This window comes from Plectropomus leopardus, chromosome 23, assembly GCF_026936395.1.
Source record: "Plectropomus leopardus strain MGB_pleo_1.0 chromosome 23, ASM2693639v1, whole genome shotgun sequence".
Classification (NCBI taxonomy): domain Eukaryota; kingdom Metazoa; phylum Chordata; class Actinopteri; order Perciformes; family Serranidae; genus Plectropomus; species Plectropomus leopardus.
In genome coordinates, this window is record NC_142198.1 from 11,290,976 (window position 1) to 11,311,656 (window position 20,681).

Sequence of the window (20,681 nt, forward strand, 5' to 3'; positions counted from 1 at the left end):
CTAGTTTACATTTGTTGAAAAAAAAGTCTCATATGAACAAATGTGTGAGATTAAAGGCTTGCATACCCCATGCTCAGCAGCTGAGAGTGCTGTTGTCGTTAATCTCAGATTTCCCAGTGTTTATCACTTTAATAATTTAACAGGTAAATTTATTGCTTTAATTCCCCCACACTGTGGCACATGGCAAAAAAGATATCAGGGCAATAGATTGTCTTTATATGCCATCTGAAGTATGCTTCTGGGGGAGCTTGCTGCCAGACTGTTATATTGTGACTAATATCTTGATGTTATGTCTAGGAAAAACAAAGCATGTGTGTACATGAGTCTGTCCCTTGTGTGCACGTGAACACAGCGACACCAATCTGGGATATCTTTCGGGTACGCTGCTGTGTAGATATGATTACACTCAGATAAGTGCCATGCCTACAGAGGACACCAAACAATACAGTGCTCACTACATTTCACATCCCCCTCTCATGCCCCCTCCTCTTCTACCTCTTGCTAACAGAAATGGTGAGCTTGTGGCTCTGTAGCTTTCCCGCTGAGAGATAAGCACTTTGCTATATTCTCAATCTGGCATTTAATGCACTGAGGCCGGTGCCAGGGCTTGTCTAAAGCTTTAAGGAATCCTCCACAGATGACTTATCATGGCAGTGAGAGTAGTAAATAACTTTCTTTAAAACTCTCCCTTAAGTCTCTGCTTGGATACTTTGCCAATATAAAACTGCAAATTGATATATACAGTATTTCTTTAACTATATGCAACATTTTGAGTGAGCTATTTTTGAATCCATCCAAACTGCTGAAATTTCAGCTTTTTAAGGCTAAAGAAGAAGCAGCTTTACCTTTCACTGTTATCTGTGCCACAGCCTCTATCACCCCAAGGGTTGACATGGCCACACAGGTGTAGTTGGCTGACTGCCGGACGTCTGTGAGCTCCAAGACGTTCCGTCCAATGGGCATGTCGTCCTCTGGTGTCAGGTCTTCAGCACCCAGCATCCATTTGACATAAGGCATGGGAGAGCCCACTGCCACACATGTGATATTGACACTGCCGCCTGGCATGATCTCATTGTCTGTAGGTGGAATGGAGAATCGTGGTGGCACCCGGCGTACTGAAAAACAAAAAACATGGTGTGAAAACCGAGCAGAAAATGGAACAACCAATTATAATTATAGAAAAATGTTGTGAATTCTCCTCGACTGTTGCCAAAAGAAAACAGACTGATAGTTTAACATTACCGCATTAGATAAGAATAACATAAGCATAATGTTAAAGGTTTATCATAGCATACAAATTAAATCTGTCTACATAGATAATTAATGATTGTTGATGAAGGTTAAGAAAACACATTTGATCCAAGAGATTTCAATGGTGAATGGGTTAACACCAACATGGGTGCCATGCACAAAACTGTCTCACCATCAGTACAGATATACAGAACTGCACAATGTGCTGGAGAGTCGACAGCACTCCACAGTTGTATGCCAAGAAACAACTTTTCGGCTGCGTACTTCCAGCTGATGTGAGATTATGTGCTGCATCACATCCTCACATCACACAAACATTGATTTTGCTCCAGAGAAGTCGCACACACGCTGCACTTTTCAGGCTCAGTGTAAAGTAGACACTAGGGCTGTCAAATGTTATGCATTCACACCTTGCATGAACTGTAGAGTGATAACACAGTCACCCTTAATATGTTTCCCTGTCCTGCCCTTACTTTTAAAAGTGGCTTCAGACTTTCGAACTCTGCAAGACAGCTCAGAGGATGAAAGTAAAGTTATGCATACTTTTTTTATGCTGGTGAATTCAATGACGAATGAGAGGTCTTTAGCTTATCACAAGAGGACCAATTATGTTGGTGCTTAAAGCATTAACGTGTCTCGCTTAACTACATTCTGTGATTGTACAAATCAGTTCTAGGCCTGTGAATGAATCGAAATCAAGAACATAAAGCAATGTTAATTCAAATTATTTCAACAGGACTGCAGGCCTCAATACTGTTTTAGATAAAAGGCTGACAGAGCTTATTCACATTGAGAGTTCTGAAATGTAACTTCACCTTCACTCAGGAATATGTGGCATGTGTCAAGGTTCTTGACATCTTTAAAAAAAGAAGCAGAGGAGATGCTCCAAGTATATATACAGAAAAGTAGAATCACTGATAGCTTTTCAGCTACTTATATTGTGTAGGATTTATGGGAATATATTGGCCATAATAGAATATAATATTCAAAATTATGTTTTAATTCAATTGGATAAGCTAAAAACAAAATTGTAACCTGAAATAAATGTTTATTTATGTAATCCTGCCTTAACCCAAAGATTTAACCTACAGGAGACCTCAAACTTAACTGTAATCAAATAAAAGGAACTCATGTTTGGAGCAGGTCCTCTTCCACAGTGTGTTTCTACAGTAGCTCAAACACACAAACCAAACACTGTCTCTAAATAGTTCCTTTCGCGTTTTTACCTGTAAGGCTATCGAAGACGCTTTGAAAGCGAGGATTAAGCAAAGGTGTATTCAGTTGGTTGAAACCTGCAGCCTCATCACTTGATGGCACTAAATCATACACATTGCTTGTTTAATACATTTTCAAGATTTATATACAGTATGTAACGTAATCATTGTCACATTATAAAAGATGCAGACAAAGTGCTACTTTGCTTCTTACTTCTCAGTCGTAGATTTACCATGATTTTTGTTAATAGGATTTCTTGTGATTCAGAATTTTGCAAATGCTAAACAAAGTGTTTATCATATAATTTCGAAATAAGTTTTAATTTTACAGCACTGTTGATATTAATTTGTATTTAAAAACCCATATCATTTGACAGCTCTAGCAAATAATCATTCCCCTCAAAAATATTCTAAATAAATAAATAAAAGGCTAAAACTTCAAAGAAAAGGTTACACTTTTAAGTTAACTTAAATGTATAACATTCATAATGCACATGGACAGCTTCAAGGCCTTTTGGAGGGTCCGTCATGCATACAAGAACAGTACGTGACTTTGTGAGGCAACCATGTAAGGGAGTTAGTGGGGAAGAGGGCTCCGGGGGCAAAATAAGTAGTAAAGGGAAGACGTGGTGACACACAGTGTAATGGAAAGGTTAGCCTGGTAGTGCTACATTGTTGTAAATGTGGCTTGTTCAAGGTCCACGAAGAACTAAGAAACACATCGAGAGGAAGGAAACAGCATCTTGGACAAAAGGTAAATAAATAGAACAAAAAAAACAAAATATTATTACTTTACTTGTATACAAAAATATGTAAATATAGATAACTTATATAACTAAGGGGTTTAGGCATCAGGGGAACAAACAGGGACTACCAGGTAATGTTATAAAACATTTAGGGAGGACTGAAATTAAAGTAAGGTCAGTGTTACTGCTCATGGCATTTAAGATAGATTAGCTCTTGTTGGATCACTTATTAAGTTCTTTAGTGAACCTTACATTTATTACTTACATTTATTGCCTGATTATTGACCCTGCTTTGTAAACAGCCCCTATAGTCCGTCCTGTGACTCTAAACTAGGTAGATGTGTAGGTATATTCGACTGCACTAGAGGCACACACTTTCTGCTGCCTGCTACTAATTCACAAAGCCCATTCTGTTGAGCACACTGCAGCTCTCCAGAGAGGAAATCTAGGGGAACTGCTTGCATTATTAAATACAACGTTTCTCTCACTCAATATTTAATTAATATCCAATTGGATCACGCTCCCCACAGACATAATATTATCCTGCTCATTTGAATATCATTACATTTGTCAAGTCTCATGGATAACGTTCTAAATACATCATTCTTTCACAACTTCCTGCGCCGAAACATCCTCGTCAGAGGAAGTGTATAATCTCTGAGGGCAAGGTTGTTTTTACAGCTTGGCGCTTGACTTTAGTGCCAATTACAACAAAGGATGGATTTTGCTTTAACATATTTTTATCTCGGAGAAACTTCAATTGCAGAGGGCACCACAGGGAAAATTTGAGTGTAGTGATGCTTAAATGGCTCTATGGAGAGAAAGATTCAGTGCTCATATGGAGCAGCTCTGCATCTATGTCGAACAGCAGCTATTAGTTCCAGGAGCCCAAAGAAATCAAGGACATTGTTCCTACTGATGTTGTGTTAAATTACTTGTTTTTGAAATATCATTTATTTACAAATTTTTTCCTCTCATCCCATTAACCTGCTGTGAAGTCATTGGAGAAACCAAGCAGGAACACTGACAGGGTAAGGGTTTAGGCAAGGGCTGGGAAAGGGGGATGGCTAGCTCAAGCATTAAGAGGTGACCATGCAAATAAGCCCTGAGACAAATGCAAATATCATCCCTACTACCCCACCTCAAAGATGCAAACATGCACCACCTGTTGGACAATCAAGCACTCTGACAAGGACCAGGGGCATTCTCAATGAACATGAACACTGAATGAGCGACAAATTAAAGAAAATATATATGTATTTATATCAATAGAAATTTTAAAAAATGAGATTTTTTTTGTTGTTGTGGCAAACAAATGAACGTATTACTGTTTTGTGTTGTGTTCAAAAAGTAAAAACACACCAACCTTCTCGCAGCTCTGAGGGATGTAGGAAATTTGATGCAGAACAAAATGAAATAAGGAAAGGAGAAAAACAAGGGAAACACAGAGAGTAAAAAGGCCATGTTTTAGGTGTTCAAATGCTACTTAAACAATTCGAAGGACCTTCTGTCGCCACGGTGCAGGGAGCCCCTTGTATTTCAGTGGCCCCCAGATTACAAAGCAAAAATGTGAGCTCAAACATTTTGAATAAGATAGAATATTTAGTTTTAATACAAATTCTGCCCAAGCCTTGTGGTTAGGTTACAATGAATTATATATTTAATTATATATTGTGCATAATTGGCAACTGAATGGTAATTACTATTACATTTTACCGTTATCTGTGCCACACATTACATTGTAAAATGTATGTATAAATTGCAAAAAAAGAACAGATAAACATATATTTGTTCTCTACACATGTGTATTTAACATTTTAAAAGTGAATTTTGTACATAAAATAAAAAGAAGCTTGGCTGCTGTGTCCAAGTAAAACTGACACAGTTGCACCAAACATTATGACTTTAAAAGAGTAAAAGATTGCAGCCTCTTTTTTTGTGTATAGTAAAATCATAAAGCTGTATTTTGTCAAATACTGTATGGCAAACTGACTATTTTATTAAGCTATTTTTCATAATGTAGGAAATAGGATTAGAATTACTTTGTACCATATTTAACTGTTGTTTTATGATTTAAGTGTCAGTAAAACTAGTGAAATTAATGGGGAGAAAAAAGGCCAGAGAGGATCTGTTCACTGCTGGGGAAAGAGTTGAGACTGACGGAGGAGGGCAGGCCACCCTTTCCCACCTCCGACAGACAGGCTTGAAAGGCAATTAGTATATAAATACAGCAAGCAGTCTACTCATTGGTGTTAGATTCAGGATTATCAACAGAAAGGACCAAAAACACACAACAGAGTAGATATTGTAGGTTCAAATCAGTGCAGGTAAGTCAAGTGCAAAAGAAAAAATAAATAAATGACCGAAACATCAAAACAACATACTTACAATGGCCTCAGAGGATGTAGCCCCTGCAGACTTTATTGGCTGATTTAAAGGTTCCTCGTGAGTTTCAAAAAGAAAGTTAACATTACGTTTGATAGAAACATGCCAGTGTTGTCAACACATGTTTCCTACCTCTGACATATAGATTTGCCGGGGCAGAATAGCGGGTTCCATCGTTGTTGGTCGCCACACATTCATACTTCCCCTGGTCTGACTCTTCACTCTGCTCTATCTGGAGGGCTCCTGGTTGGGAATAGCAAACGGGGTAGCGGAGTATGTTTGGTTAAAATCATGTTTTACATCAAGTTCACTAAAAGCAAAAATAAAAGAAAGAAAAAGAAGCTGTTTGACCTCAAGGAGGCCAACATCAGCCCCCTTCATTTCTAGTTTTGCTTTGTCCTTTCAAGCCTCAGTAGTTGAACAGTTTGAAGTTTATAAAATATCCAATAAATACTATTTTCCTGCATCTGTTACTATAACTCTAGATTTTAAAGTGTATCCCCCATCTTTATCACAGTCTGATCCACTGGCTGAGGACTGTGTTATCCTACCATAGGTGAGAGATAGCTGCAAATGGTAATCATGCAAGACATCGCAATACAAATATATTCCTCTTAACAGGCCTAAATTAACAACAAGGGAAAAGAAAATAACACATTGACAACAAAACCCAAAAGAACAGAAAAGAAAACACCTAAATTATCTTGTGTCTATAATACATTTACCTTGTTGATGATTTCTTTTGAGAAAACCTTGATTACTTAAATGGCTATAGTGTTTTAAAAGACACTCATCCTAGCGCCAATGTCAAAAAAATGTCATAATTTCACTTTGAAGAACAGGGGCAAGCCCTTCAATATACAACATGTCACTGGACTGGTCAATATGGGGATGAGTGATACTGCTTCAGGGAAACATGGATCAAACAAAAGAGGTTTACAGTATAAGAAAGCAGCATAACAAGGGAGGACAATTGAAAGAAAGAAATTTTGGTATGAATTTTAGCATATTCAATCACAGATTGAGCGAAACATTCATCTAACTGAATAATTTGGTACTTCATCTAGGTGAAGTAGCTTTCAAAAAATGCAGCCCATACAAAAAGTTGAAAAATGCTGCTCATATAATTGGAAAATTTAAGTACTGTTTATGGCAAAACCAACATATAACCCTCTGTAACAAAAGTTTTGACATGCAAATCTTGGCAAGAAATGTATGTCGGCACAACTTACAACCTTCTGACAACCCTTAGCTGAAAAATAAAATGCAAATGTATTAGAAGACAAAATTCAAAATATCGACCTGAGCCGACAAGAATGCAACCAACCACTGCTTTTAGCTTGTGAAAGCTTCAAAAGACACCCATAAAAATCCACCAATGGGATCAGCAGTGTGGTGTCACATGACCCAGGGAAAAATGGCTTTATGCATCAACAACTCTCCAGCTCCCCGTCAGACGGCAAAAATGAGCCAATCAGGTCCTCGCCAGACTCTACTGTTTGCCTTTCCCAAACCCTGAAGAATAAAAAGTCAAAAAGTAAAATATTCTCCAAACCCAAGAAAAGTAAGAAAAATAGGTGAAAGAGAAAAAAAAGCACCGTAGAAACTTTATCAAAAAAGTGGTTGTTTGGGCTTTTTTGTAGAGGTACAGGAGAGGAAAGCAAATAGAAGAAATGGAAAAAAATAGTTTGCAAAGATAGAAAGAATTCTTTGGGAGAAAAAAGCAGAGGAGAGGCAATGTTGTCTTCAGCATGCCTGCGTGATTCCACAGCATCTGTGCATATTTTTTAGTGCTGAACAAGAACAGCTAAGGGGAAAAAATGCTTGGTTGTTTTAGTTGGACAAAAAGAGGGACACATGATTCGCTATGGCCAAAAAGAAAACAAAAATGAACGGAAAAAATAGAGTTTAAAAAAATAATTGTCATTGGATATGCTTATTTGAGCCAGGGCAAGCATATCGCAACTGAGCTAAACAGGCTCTTGAAACCAGAATACAAAGGAGTAAATAAAGCATAAAAAAAAAAAAAAAAAAAAAGGAATACAAATTTAGTCAACGAAACAGGACAAATAAGAAGGAAGGTCCATATGAACGTAATGGGATTTGGTCTTGGTAAACAGGACAAAAATGGAGGTGATTTGAGTGAATGGATGGGTTGACAGCAAGAATGAATTTGTATTATTTTCATTCTGTGAACGTCAGTTCAGCACTCTTACCTCTTATTGGTGTACCACCTGGGTGGATAATATGAATGCAAATAAGATTAGAAAGAAGAAGCATTAGTACGAGTAGATAGAGGCTGGGGGCTTTGGAAGAAGAATCAAATTAGATTTAACAGGGTACGTAAATAAAGGTACTAGAGGAAAGAGAAAGGAGAGAGAGAGAATAAGAACGTTTCTGTACTCTACTGGCAAAGAAAGACAGGATTCATCATAGAAAAATCATAGGTCAGAGAGAAGAACTTGTACATTGGTGTACCACGGGGAGGTGCCATTTTGGAAGTGGCAATGGCTTCTGAACACCATCGACTGAGGGGAGAGACTTTGAGGACTTTGTGTGTGAGATTGATAGCAGACATCTTTAATCAACTTGAGATCCCTTTGCTTCACCTGAGCTAAGCATAACTGGTCACCTCCCTAAAACTCTTGAAATTCCCATCCTTACTGTTCTGGCATTAAAAGATTAAATAAGTGAGTAAGTGGTGGGTCAGTGAGTGAGTAACAAACATGTGAGGAGAGGTCATTACCCAGGTCAGTATATGACAACACTAAGATAAAGTTTGGTGATTCTAATCTCCAGATAAAGGTGATACTATATAGCTGGCAGTGGTAGGACACTTGAACACCGTGGGGTGAGGGAAGAGTGTATGTGCCTCGAGTAGTAGCCCTAACACTAAACTGTCTGTTAGTAAAATGCATGCCATGCATTTTAATAGTTGTTGGAAACATGGAAAATTAGTGGGGGGTGATGTGTGCTTTAGAGCTAAGCACTTACCAAAGGATTCTGTAGATTTAAAAAATATAGAGAGAAGAAAGACAGCATAAGAATATGATTATATTCTTTAAGTAAGTTTAGTTAACAAAGGTTTCGTTAATGCTTTAACAACTAAGTGAATCAAAGTCGCACATTAGAAATGAGGGTTAATTCTACACAGTTCTGTTGAAAACAAGTCAGCAGCAAGTAAGTAAGGTTAACAAGACGGTTTAACAAAGGACAGCTGTGAAATCTGTGAAGACAGGTGGTCAAACATACAAGACTTGAAATTTACAAGTAGTTGCGCTAATGTGTTGTCGTTAGCTGGCACATAGAGCTGCAAGCTATGTCAATTTTTTTGGAAAATAGAATCATCTCACTGTACTGAGATATTGAAATCAAACTTGGAATATTCAGGCGAATGGGTATATTTGGGTATGTCGCAGGCAAATAAAAACAAAGCTACACATTAAAGCAGGGGGCTGTAAATTCAAAGAATCAAGGGGTAAGGGGAAAGCCTTATGAACTTTTACGCACTACTGTGGCTGATTCGTGTCAGAAATAGATGTATTTCTTCAACCATAAGAAAGTGCTTTAGCAAAGCAAATATCTATTCAGAGGAGGTTTAAGGATCCCTCTTCTCGACAGAAAAATTTAACAAATGCGCAAGGACGATGATTAATTTGCTTTTCTGCATTTTTTCCTATTTTAAAATCATTTTGCACTCCTTAGCAGATTCTGAAAGAAGCCGAATGTTGAATATTAATTTTTTTTTTTTGTTTTTTTTAAAAAGGCATAAGAAATGACGAGAATGGATCCAAAACAAAAATACTGCACCAATGCAGTTAAAAAAAATCAACACAAAACAGCAAAATAATTTATTGTAAAAAGTCACAGCAGTGAGCAATGAGGGCAGAAGTTAGGGCATAAGCCAGCAAAACACAGAGGGGGGAACAATCCCAACAGCCCATGACAACACTGGAAGACAAAGGGAGACACACATACAGACAGCACACACCAGGGCGTACAGATAATAGAGGACAGGAAGTAGTAGAAACAATGCCATTACCTAAAAAATTAAAAGCCAAATGAGAAGTTAAATTATGGGAGGAAGAAGAGGATGAAAGAACAGAGGAGACAACAGGGGGTGCAGATCAGATAGAAGGCAACAAGAAAGAAGACTCCCTGTTTTGTAATTGAGTTTTCAGCAGAGGAAACCTACCTGATCTGAGTTGTTTAATGCGTCCATTGTTGTTGGTGGTGTTGACAGGGAGGAAGTCTTTAAACCAGGAGATGTCTGGGTCGGGGTTGCCACTGGCGGCACAGAGCATGGTGGCAGTGCGCGTTCGCTCCACCACTTTCAACTGTGGGCCCATGTCTATGGTGGGGAAACCAGGGGGCAGCTGGTCCTCTGGAAGAAGATGAGAGACATTGTAGCAGAGGTCAGATTCAGAAAGTCAGTGTTCCTCCTCAAACCATATGCAGAGCTAATGAGGAGGGAGAGCCAGTGGAAGTCGTTGTCATGAGACTGCGAAGCAAAAGAATAAGCCAAAGATCTATCTACTATTGTTGGTCAAACGTAGTGTGTAGTGAAAAGAGACAGCAGAGGAGCAAAATAGAAGATGCTTTTTGTAATACTGTAAACTCCATCAATAAAACAATAATTATTTCTCAAGTCCTGACATTTAAAACTGCTTTTCCTTCCCAAAATTGGTATTGACAAGGACACAAAATGAACACAAAGTGGAAGTGGACAACAACAGTTTAAGCATCTCTTGGTAATTTAAAGGAAAGTTCAGGAGTATTTTGGAATATTGACATTCTCACTTTCTTGCTGAGAGTTGAACATGATTGATACCACACAAATATCTGCCCGTAAAATTTAAAGCTATAGGGTTTTTTTTTATACATGTTTACATTCCATGTATCATTTTGATATACAGAGTCTGTATTGTCATTTTATTATGTTGGTCTATTCTATACAACATCTATAGCATGTTTGTCCATCCCCAATTGCTCTATCTAAGGTTTCTTTAATTTTTTCCCTCAAAAGTTTTTTTTTTCCTTATCAGCTGTTAGGGTCTCAAGACAGAGGGTGTACTAAGAGGTCAACAAATAGTGGATTTTTAAAGGCTGATAAAAATAAAAATAGTTTGAAACAGGAAAAAGCCGAAAGCTAATTAAATCCCTTGAGGGTGGGATTTAGAGCAATATAATGGGATAAATGAAAAACAATATTCAGAACTATGTTTCCATTAGTGTATAATCACCTCAAACTAAGAATTGTTGTGTTTTCGTTACCTTAGAAGGAGCCGATTATATCTACATATCTACAGAGATGGTCCTCTTCCACAGAGTCAGACATGTTTTTTTTCTACAGTAGCCCAGAATGAACAAACCAAGCACTGACTCTAGATAGGGAAATTTCTATTTTCACATCAGCCACTGTAGTTCTCGTGCATGGCTGACACATGGTTGGGAGAAGTTGCATTTCTGTAACCTAAACTAACTAAATCCAATACTAGACCTTCAATTGGCCGATATCCCTTTCACTTTCACTAGCGCTTGAACTCATCAAATACGTCCACTCTGTCATTGCTTTTGGCGTACAAGTGTGATACCGATGGCAACCTTCAACATCCAACTGGAACGCAACTCAACGGCATCAGATGAGAACACACCCCCAATTGCTCTTTCTAAAGTTTCTTTCATTTTGGACAGAACCAGTGGCGTTGTTATTGTACATGACTTTGCTGCCTAATCCTAACCATTGTGACAGTCCACTTTGGCTGCCATGGGCTGTGTAAACATCAGGACCATGCTGCATCATCCCACCATTTGCATTTGTTGACATCACAGAAAAAACTAATGATGATAGTGTATAAAACATCATATCTGTGCCAATTTATCGGCCAAACTGATAAATTGGTCAACCTGCATAATGAAACGCCCCCTGAAGCAATTTGTGATTTGTTATATTGGGCTATGTAAATAAAATTGACTGAAGGAGTCACCTAAAAAGAATGTTTCCCATAATGTATTTCTTTTAATAAGGGAAAGGGACAAACCATTGCAACACTAGCTAAACATGTACTGAGGTGAGATGGAGCTTTGAAGTTCTTTGATGATGGCAGGTGGCTTTGCTGTCTTGAATAAGCTGTCTTGTTCCTGCCTGTGTCTCAGCTTACAGACTGAACAAGGGCGGGCTACATCTTGCTGCCGTTTGAGATGTGAGAGAGATAACTCACATTGCTCCTTGCTCTAAACATGTTCTTTTAGCAAAACAAAGAAAATCAAAGCCTAGAGCAGCTTTGTCTGAAGCTCAAGGCTCTGAACAGGAAGTATTTTGGGCTCGCAGCAAGTGATGATCTTTGAGAGGGCACAGAGTGGAATTTTCCATACGCCTTGAGATCCCCGTATGCAGAATGCCTGCCTCTCCGCAAAAGTTAGCTGAGTGTAAATCTGCGAAAACAAGACCTGCTTATTCTGAATGCCAATGAGGTTTATGTGCACCTTTAAGTTTTCCTTTCCCTGCTGTGATATGGCTAATTAGTGTCTTCCGCTGCTCTCGTAAACGGCACCTTTTTGGAAACACTTTCTTCATTAAATTTTCATGAGGAGACATCAGTCTGGAAACAGCTTTGAGATGCCATAGCCTGCACACAGCCAAACGACAATCATGGCCGCCTTCCAACAATGCTTTTGGGTATCTGGCATGAGAAACCACCTCGATGGATAAATCTTCTCAGAAATAGACTGTATTACAAATTAGTGACTTCAGACTGAACTACAAAACTTTCCAATGCAACTCTGTGTCCCTGTCTGAACTGACGTGTTTTGTTAGTGATCGAAGGGTCTTTTTTGTTGCATGTTTTTAGACAGCAAATCACAAAGCAGACTTCTCAAACTGGTTTAATTAATTCCTCTCCTATATAATACGTACTTTGAATGCTGGCAATCTTCCTGGCAGTTGTGCACTGATACTGGCCAATTTGGGCCATGCATCCTTATACAGTATGGTTTATCACACAGTTTATCACTGTGTGTCCTTGACATGGTGTGCAATATATATATATATATATATATATATATATATATATATATATGTTATCTTTATCCTTTTCAGTATCCATTAAGGTAATGAGAGCTGCCCCGGCTGTACTCTTGTTAAAAGTTTGTGGGCGTCTGGCACTGTTTGCTTGTTGTTTGCACAAAATTGATGTGCTGCTTATTAAACCAATAACCACTTCGTCAATTTACCTCAGTCACGCAGTGGCCATATTTAGTTAGCATCACAGTTAAAGATGGAAAGTGGACAGAACCAATTCTGGGATACAAAAAATTAAGAAATTCACCATTTTTTCTTGTCAACTTGTTTTGCCACAGTTTATATCTGCTTTACAGCCATTAACTGTGATTGGATGGTTATGGATGGTGTATTCTATTATTTTTAAGTGTTATGTGATAGGCGTCAAGAAGTGTATTGGCTATTAGCTCTCTAACCGGTAAAAAAAAAAAATGCGCTAAATTATGTACTGTGCTCATTGTGTTTTTTACATTCACAATACATACATTTAAAGAGTGCATACATTTTAACACATACAATACTTAAATATAGTGACAATGCATTCTCCAGAAGGAACACACTGCTATAATAAGAACAAAAGCAACAGAGAGAAGGTTGGTCATCTCTAAAAGAACCACATTAGCAACTATCGAGCAATGAGGGAATAAACTAAATCTGAAAAACTGCGCTTTCAAAGGTGCTCATTCAAATGGAGAAAGACAGGGAGGAGGGGAAAAGGAATTAATTGTACAAGGTAGCTCCTGTCCAGGCTCCCTTCAGCCTGTTCAAGGTCGAACAGACAATTAGTCGATTCTACAGTGAGTCAAAAGTATACCTGATCAAACACAATAGCCAGAAGCAAGCCTCGGAGCATGGATGCGTGTTGAATATAGTAATTGGATGTGACAATCCATGCGAACTAAAAAGCAACTTCTGTGAAATTGCAATGTATTCTAAAACAAAGTGCTTAAGAGATCATAATTTAGCTGTCCTTTAAGAAGTCAGATTTTTTCTTGTGCTGCAGTGTACAATGCTGCTGGTTATTTGGCTCTAAGGAGAAAAAAGAGGGTGCAGGGTGCATTCATTTTAAATTGTAAATGGTGAAGCTTATGTTAACTTGATTGCACAGTAAAACCATAGTCTGATTTACACTATTGATTAACTAGTGTAGCTCATTGAAATTGCGAAAACATATAAAAATGAGGCTGGGTCAGGCATACAAAAGGGCCCTTTCACCAAACCCATCCTCCCTATCCTATAGAATGCATGTTACATGATGCTCGCCCGTAACTCCAGTGCAGGCAGCTGATATGACTCCAGGCAGTGCATTTAAAATTAATGATCTGTTACGAAGGTTTCTGGCCTTCTGAATGCATTCTTGCTCAGCCCAGAAATGTATTTTACAGCTGCTTTGTGCACTCATGCTCATCTAGAATGGCCACAAAGTCATGACATCAACTGTGAGGTATCTAAAAAAAGTTTTTCTTGCACAGGATTTGAGATTAAGATGTAAAAAAGAAGAATAAACAAGAGTACTTTGACATTCTGAATCTCCGTGCAACTCTCAGCTATACCCTCATTTACTTCCCAAAGAGAATTACCATTGTGATAATAAATAAAGGGGAGGAAATTGACCACATTTGCTAGCTTGTGCTGTGATTAACAACTCACATCAGCAGAGCTGCTGCAGCATTTCCCTTACAAGGCAAAGAGACCAGCATGAAATCAGATTAATCGCTATGTAATTTGAGCCACAACGTGTTTGTTGTGCATTTTTTGGAGAAGTTGGGTTATTGACAATGTGTTAAAAGTAAAGAATGAAATAATTAATCAAGCAGGGGCCAAGTGGCTGGTAGTTTTTCCCATGCGCTATGTTCCGCTAACAGTAACAGAGGTTGGTTTTCGACTAGTGGTTACATAAATTATCAGCAAGGACCTACTTCATTACCCCTTTAGGAACTCTGAGCTGCATCCTGATAGGAGTGGAAATTGGACAAGTTTGATTTGCTTGTAGTGCATTTGGTTTGGAATGTGTGTTTTGGGACTTATATACTATATGCTGCATGAATTGCACATACAGCCCCAAGCTGTACAATATATGAAAGTCAGAGCTGAAAGGTGAAATAATAGAAAAAAAGGGTTTTTACAGTTTCCTTGCTTCCTTATTCTACCTCGCTGAGACCTGCAATCTCAAGGACAGCCTAAGACAAGGGCAGTTTCTGCTTTACAGACCCATACTGTATATTCAACAATGGATCTACACACTAAATGAGATGGAAGGGAGAGAAATGCTGAAGTCACCTTCTAGAGAAGTGCTGAGCACTGGTGCTTGATATAAAAAGACTCCCAATGACAATTTGCACACATTAGCCACTGCCAGGCTATCAGGCCATATGAGTGTGCGGTGCCAAGTATGGGAGGAGTCTAAAAAGGACATTGGCTCAAAAATTCCCTCAGTGAGCAGATTTCTGCTGAAGACAGAAGGCCACTGGACATAAACTCAGCCCATTAGCAGATTATATCTATTGATCACTCAAACAAAATACGAGGACACGTGAAATCACATTTTCCTCGTATGAAAACTGAAATGTTGCTTGAGTGCAGCATAAATTCAGCATGATTTGTCATCATATTGCAGTTGCTGCCGATAAACACACACACTCACAGTCTCGGCTCAAAGTAAACTTCTCACCTGCTGTGGCGTAATGGGTTGAGTGACAAACTCAAGTAATATCCTTGTTTGGGCTCTAATTAAATAAGCCTAATTGAGTCTCAACAGATAAAGGTTCCATTCAAACGTGATCTGTTACTGTTTACATGTTTGCTCAGTTAGTGCTACACCAGGGCACTTGTGTGTATGTGTAGTCGGAGGTGATGTTTACAAGGTATTACGGGACTAATGCAGTTACATCTATGGAGTGGAATTCATTAAAGAGATAGTGGAACCAGACAGTGAAACTAAGGCCAGGATATCTGCTCAAGTTTATCTGCTTACATGTTGACAGCTGTGGGAAACTGTAGCTCCAGAAAAACAAATTAAAAGCATGTTCCTCTCTCCTACATGGCACTTACAGTAGTGATGGCAGTCTGTACACAGAGCGCAGGTTTTGAACAAAGCAATTACTGTGCCCAGTTGGTTGATGTTGCCAAAAAAAATAGTAGTTTGCTCATTTTGCATGTGCTTGAAGAGGTATTTCATCATTGGAAATATGGTCTTCTCATAAAACTAGGCTGTCTATGCAAAAGAAAGATTCAAAAATTTGTGCAATGTGACCAGAAAAAACTTAAAGAAAGGAATGGCATTGCTCAAGAGATAGAAAACCTACAACTACCAGAATGCACAGTGCCACACCAGACCAATAAACGCTCTCGCTAGTGGGTGACATAATGCGACAGCCCACTGGTAATAAACATTCTTGTGTTATAGTTAAAAGGTAAACTGAAATATCTTACTAAAAGCATTTGAAGCAAAAAATAGGTAACACAGTCACAGAATGGTGGTTTAAATTTGATCAGCATTGCTTAGTTTTACGGTTTGCTTTCAGTTTTTTAAGTCTCCATTTTCTATATGCAGTAAACTGTATGCCCACTTTCTGTTCACAAACTCTCTTCATTACAGCTAAACAGAGCACTAAAATGTGTTTCTAAAATCATTTTGGTGAGAAAAAGGCAGTAACATAGTATTGGTTCATATTCAATCAGCACTGCCTATTGTTACCGTTTGATCAGAGTTAGGTCTGAGTTTAAGAAAGAGAGAGAGAGAGAGAGAGAGAGAGAGAGAGAGGCCAATACATGTCTTGATCTACTTCTATACTCTTTGTGTCCATAGTGGTGGCATGCATGGCAGGAAATACGAAAAGTGCAGAAATATAGCCTGTAGTCTGAGCAACAGCCCGAGATCTGGGCACTGGTTAGATGGAAGGAATTTTATTGCAGTTCATTTACACATACTACCCACATTATTATGAGTCAATCTGGTTGAAATTTAGAAAAGTATCTCTTTCAGATTGCAGGTTTACAGCTAACTGGAGTATTTTTTGGCATTGTTTCTGATATTTGGCATTAGATAGTGGGTTATGATGTCAAATACGTTGCGACATTCATTGTGTAGTAACACAAAGCAATAGAAAACTGAGTGTAAATCTGATCCTTGGGTCAAATTAAGTGAGATGTATTTTATGTCACTTTTATGTTAAATTTGGTTCCAACATTACCGAGTTAGTACAAAGGAATTTGAGAAGAAAATAAATCTTTGTTGCGCTGGACGTTCCAAGTGGAGCACAATGAAAACATAAACCTTTCCGGTCACATTCTGGCTTTAGTTCCGTGGTTGCTGCACAAGGATTGGATTCGGTCCGACCCTTTTCTTCCCAAGCGGAACAAGACTTTTCACCCCACGGTTGAGGTTATTCTTCAGGGAAAATCACTGCAGGCCATAATAAGATATATTTGTTGGACGTATTTGAGTGGATACAATCTCCTCAAAGGGGCTGTCACAGGTCACTTGCTGTGTCAAGATGAATTGTTGTTTGAGGATCCCTTCTCGCCAAGAGATGCTGGATTATGGAAGTGTGGGAATTTGGGGCAGATGTCTTCGAGTAGACGCTCTTACATTTTACACTCCTCTTTTCCCCTGCCCTAAAGATTATCCTTGCCCAGTTTAGGAATCAATCTGATTCTCGCTCCCCCTTCCCAGATAAGATTTCAGCCCGAACAAAAAGACAAGCCACAAAACATTACCCATGGAGTGTGACAGCAGTGCTTATTTTTCTCAGCAGCCTGAGTCAAAGCCACCGCACCATAGCATATAATTTCAAGTTGAGGGACACTGATTAAAGCTTTTTCCACGCTCAAAAATCCAAAAGAAGTGAGAAAAGAAGATGGCAGAATTTAGCAGGGTTAGGGTGCTAATCACGTTAATCATACAGCACTCTTGCTGCTCACAAGGACATCATTTGAAATTGGCCTGTTTCATGGCTTGCTAATGCATTAGTTGACCTAGATTGAATTAGGAGTGTTTTGTAAACTCATAAAAGGTAATTAATAATAAAATAATTCTGCACACAATTAAAGTTTAAGGTTGAAAGACTTGTAGAACTGTAGTAACATCATAGAAAATCAAATCTTGACACACAGATAAATTATATTTAATTGTCTCAGAGCAGATGTCTGGTCTTTGCGGTTAAACTTTTTTTTTAAATGAGGTTGTTGATACAGAACACATTAACACAGCAACATTGTCCATTATAATTTGTTTACAGTTCTCTAAAATTTGTTGCAAGCCTTTTTAATACATCCGCTCAGAGACGACCTGAATCCTCTTCAACAAAATGTTCTGTTCGGCTCCTGTTCAACTGACGTATTCAATTATTTTTTTTCCTTTGGCATGGGAGAGGGAACTGTTAATTATGCTTTTGTTTTCACACAAACAAAATTACTCAACCAAACGTAAGAGCTCTTGATTAACAAAGGCAGACAGCAATTCCATTTTGTGCCAATTCTATGACGGCATCTGTTCTATTTTTCTCTTTCCCTCTCTAACGTTTCACCACTTTCACCCACATCGTTGTTGATTTCCTTGCTCTACTTACAGGGTATCCACTCAATGCTGTGGTTAAAAAGGTGTACTTTTCCAATCTAGCGCCTAATGATTGACAGATTCTAAATTTGAGCCCACCCTTTGCTTTATCAGCTACCTGCAGCTTGGTTAAACTATCTCAAACTTGGACTCAGACAGAGTTGCTTTACACAACACTCCATCCATCATTCTGCCTAGAAACTTTTGCGGAGGTGGAGCTAGTCTCCACATCAATTTTTGACCCTTGGACCAGGGCATCCTAATTCTTTGTCTAGTTGTATCCCCTATTTACAATTTTCACTGAAAAAAAACAGCCATTAAATAGCTACAGTTCTTCAACCCGGATTAGATGCAATACTTTTTGATAATGAATTTTGCACACATGCCTGGACATTGTTGTTAGCATATGGTTGGTTTTATCACTGCTTTGGGTAGCATACTTGGAAAAGTTAGATACAAGTGAAAGTGACTTCCCAATCATGAGTAGCAGGTATAGCAATTCTTTGAGAGAGCAACAAGACAGACAAGCATGTTAAGTAAAAAAGCACATGTGCATCATTGCTGAGCAAAAAGAAGAAATGACGAATTGAAAGTCTGAATTTTCCCTAAATGCCCTCAGAGAATCCAAAGCCTGTATTTATCTCATTGATACATCCCAGTGCTGTCTGGCACATATGTTGTCCAGTCTAAATAAGATTAGGTTTTCCCCCAGAGCTTCCTTTGAGCCAGATTTCCCAAATAAGCCTCCTGGCACCTGCACTGGGTAGATATTGCTTAAGTAATCCAATAATGGAAAACAAAATGCTCTGCACTTCCGTCAAATAAGGCACACAGTGGTGTGTGGTGGAGGACAATTCCGAAATTCATCTTCCCGAGATGTTTTTAAGGGTTTACAGGCTAGTGAACTCCGAGTCAACCTTCAAATTGTTTTAAAACGTGGCATGTGTCTGGACTGATGTGGTTTTCATTATTGTGCTGACTGGAAAAGACTCCCGAGGAGCTCAAATGTGAGAGCATGTCCCAATTATATGCCTGGGGCCGGAGTTTGTTATGTTCCAAAGCCTTAGACGAACTGATATGAGTAAATGTTAAGTGGCAAGGCATGACTGCTTTCCAGTTAAGGTTTAAAAATACGTCTTGTGCAGGTCTCACGGGTCAAAGTCAAGCCCGTTATATCTAGCAAGTAGTGGAAAGTTCATTTTTGCTATGAAAGCCGATGATCCGTTTATCTTCACTGAGGATACAAATGTATGTTTCAGTCTTCAAAAATAACATTCATGGAGTGGGTACCTTCTAAAGAGGATCCTGTCAGTGATCCATCTAAATTTTTCTACATCGGTGTGTCTACATGTTTGTACTATGTGTCAAAGCCCTATTTTTACAGAAATAAGTCAGTCAATTATTAACTATTTCATAGCTACAAGTAAGGGTGATTTTAGGTGAAAAATAAGAAGATGGTGATCATGTACAGTAAATAGTCTCTTAAATTAAGTTACTACTACATGATCTACACACACCTTGGCTTTAAGAAAACTAGAACATCAGTGACATGCATTTATGCCTCCACATCATCAACAGAAGTGGCCACATATTATGTTTTTTTGGGTGGTCCATCTTTCCCATTCTTGTGAACACAATATCTCAGAAATGCCTTGAGAATCATTTTTTTTTACATTTGGCAAAAATATCCACTTGGACTCAGGGATGAAGTGATTAGATCTGGGTCGTCAATACTATAACCTTACATCTATCTCATTCACATGAACATTGTATCTTAAGAACACCTGGAGGGAATTTCTTCAAATTTGGCACAAAAGTCCACTTGGACTCAAGGATAAACTGATTAGAATACTGACTGTCAGAAAGTAAAGGTCACTGTGACCTCACATTCATCTCATTCTTGTAAACGTATGATCTTAGGAACATCTGGAGGGAATTTCCTCAAATTTGGCACTATCGTCCACATGGACTGAAGGATAAACTAAATAGAAACTGGTGGTCAAAGGTTACGAAACAAACATTTGGGCCATAACTCAATAATTAACTTTCTGATTATGACAAATTTTCGCACAAACCATCACAACCATGACAAAACCATCAAGTTACATTTTACATTCAAAACTTCAAAGGTCAACTTCAGCGTGACTTCATAATGTTCTTCAAAAACACTTTTCTGACCATTACTCAGCGCAATAACTCGGGAACAGAAAGGGAGACATTTGGTTGAATGCTGAATTGGTGACAGTAATCTTGGTTGCCCACCTTGAAACTGTGCTGACTGCACAGATAGTCTGTGCTGCCATATTGAAGATGTGCATAAAGAGTCCACGTTTGGTCAAAAAGTACACTTTAGATTAAATTTACTTCGCTCCTTCACTATATATATAATATAAATGGACAAGGATATAAACTGCTACTGATCTGGTTGTCAGGAGCAAACAATTGGAAGGTGACAATTTTAGTTGCAA

The 20,681-nt window shown here is 38.4% G+C and overlaps 1 protein-coding gene across 32 annotated transcripts in view; it reads right to left on the bottom strand.

Moving 5' to 3' along the window:
- LOC121961980 (receptor-type tyrosine-protein phosphatase delta-like) overlaps positions 1-20,681 on the bottom strand; it is a 406,358-nt gene that overhangs the window by 44,188 nt on the left and 341,489 nt on the right. For 14 of the 32 annotated variants that reach the window (XM_088073830.1, XM_088073827.1, XM_088073814.1 and 11 more), the window contains 6 exons: positions 9,792-9,980; positions 8,591-8,599; positions 7,813-7,830; positions 5,729-5,839; positions 4,578-4,589; positions 846-1,115 (listed from right to left, as the gene is read on the bottom strand). In XM_088073830.1, coding sequence (XP_087929956.1) covers positions 846-1,115; positions 4,578-4,589; positions 5,729-5,839; positions 7,813-7,830; positions 8,591-8,599; positions 9,792-9,980 — 609 coding nt within the window. The remainder of the gene's footprint in view (positions 1-845; positions 1,116-4,577; positions 4,590-5,728; positions 5,840-7,812; positions 7,831-8,590; positions 8,600-9,791; positions 9,981-20,681) is intronic. The other 18 variants (XM_088073842.1, XM_088073833.1, XM_088073840.1 and 15 more) reach the window with 5 other exon arrangements.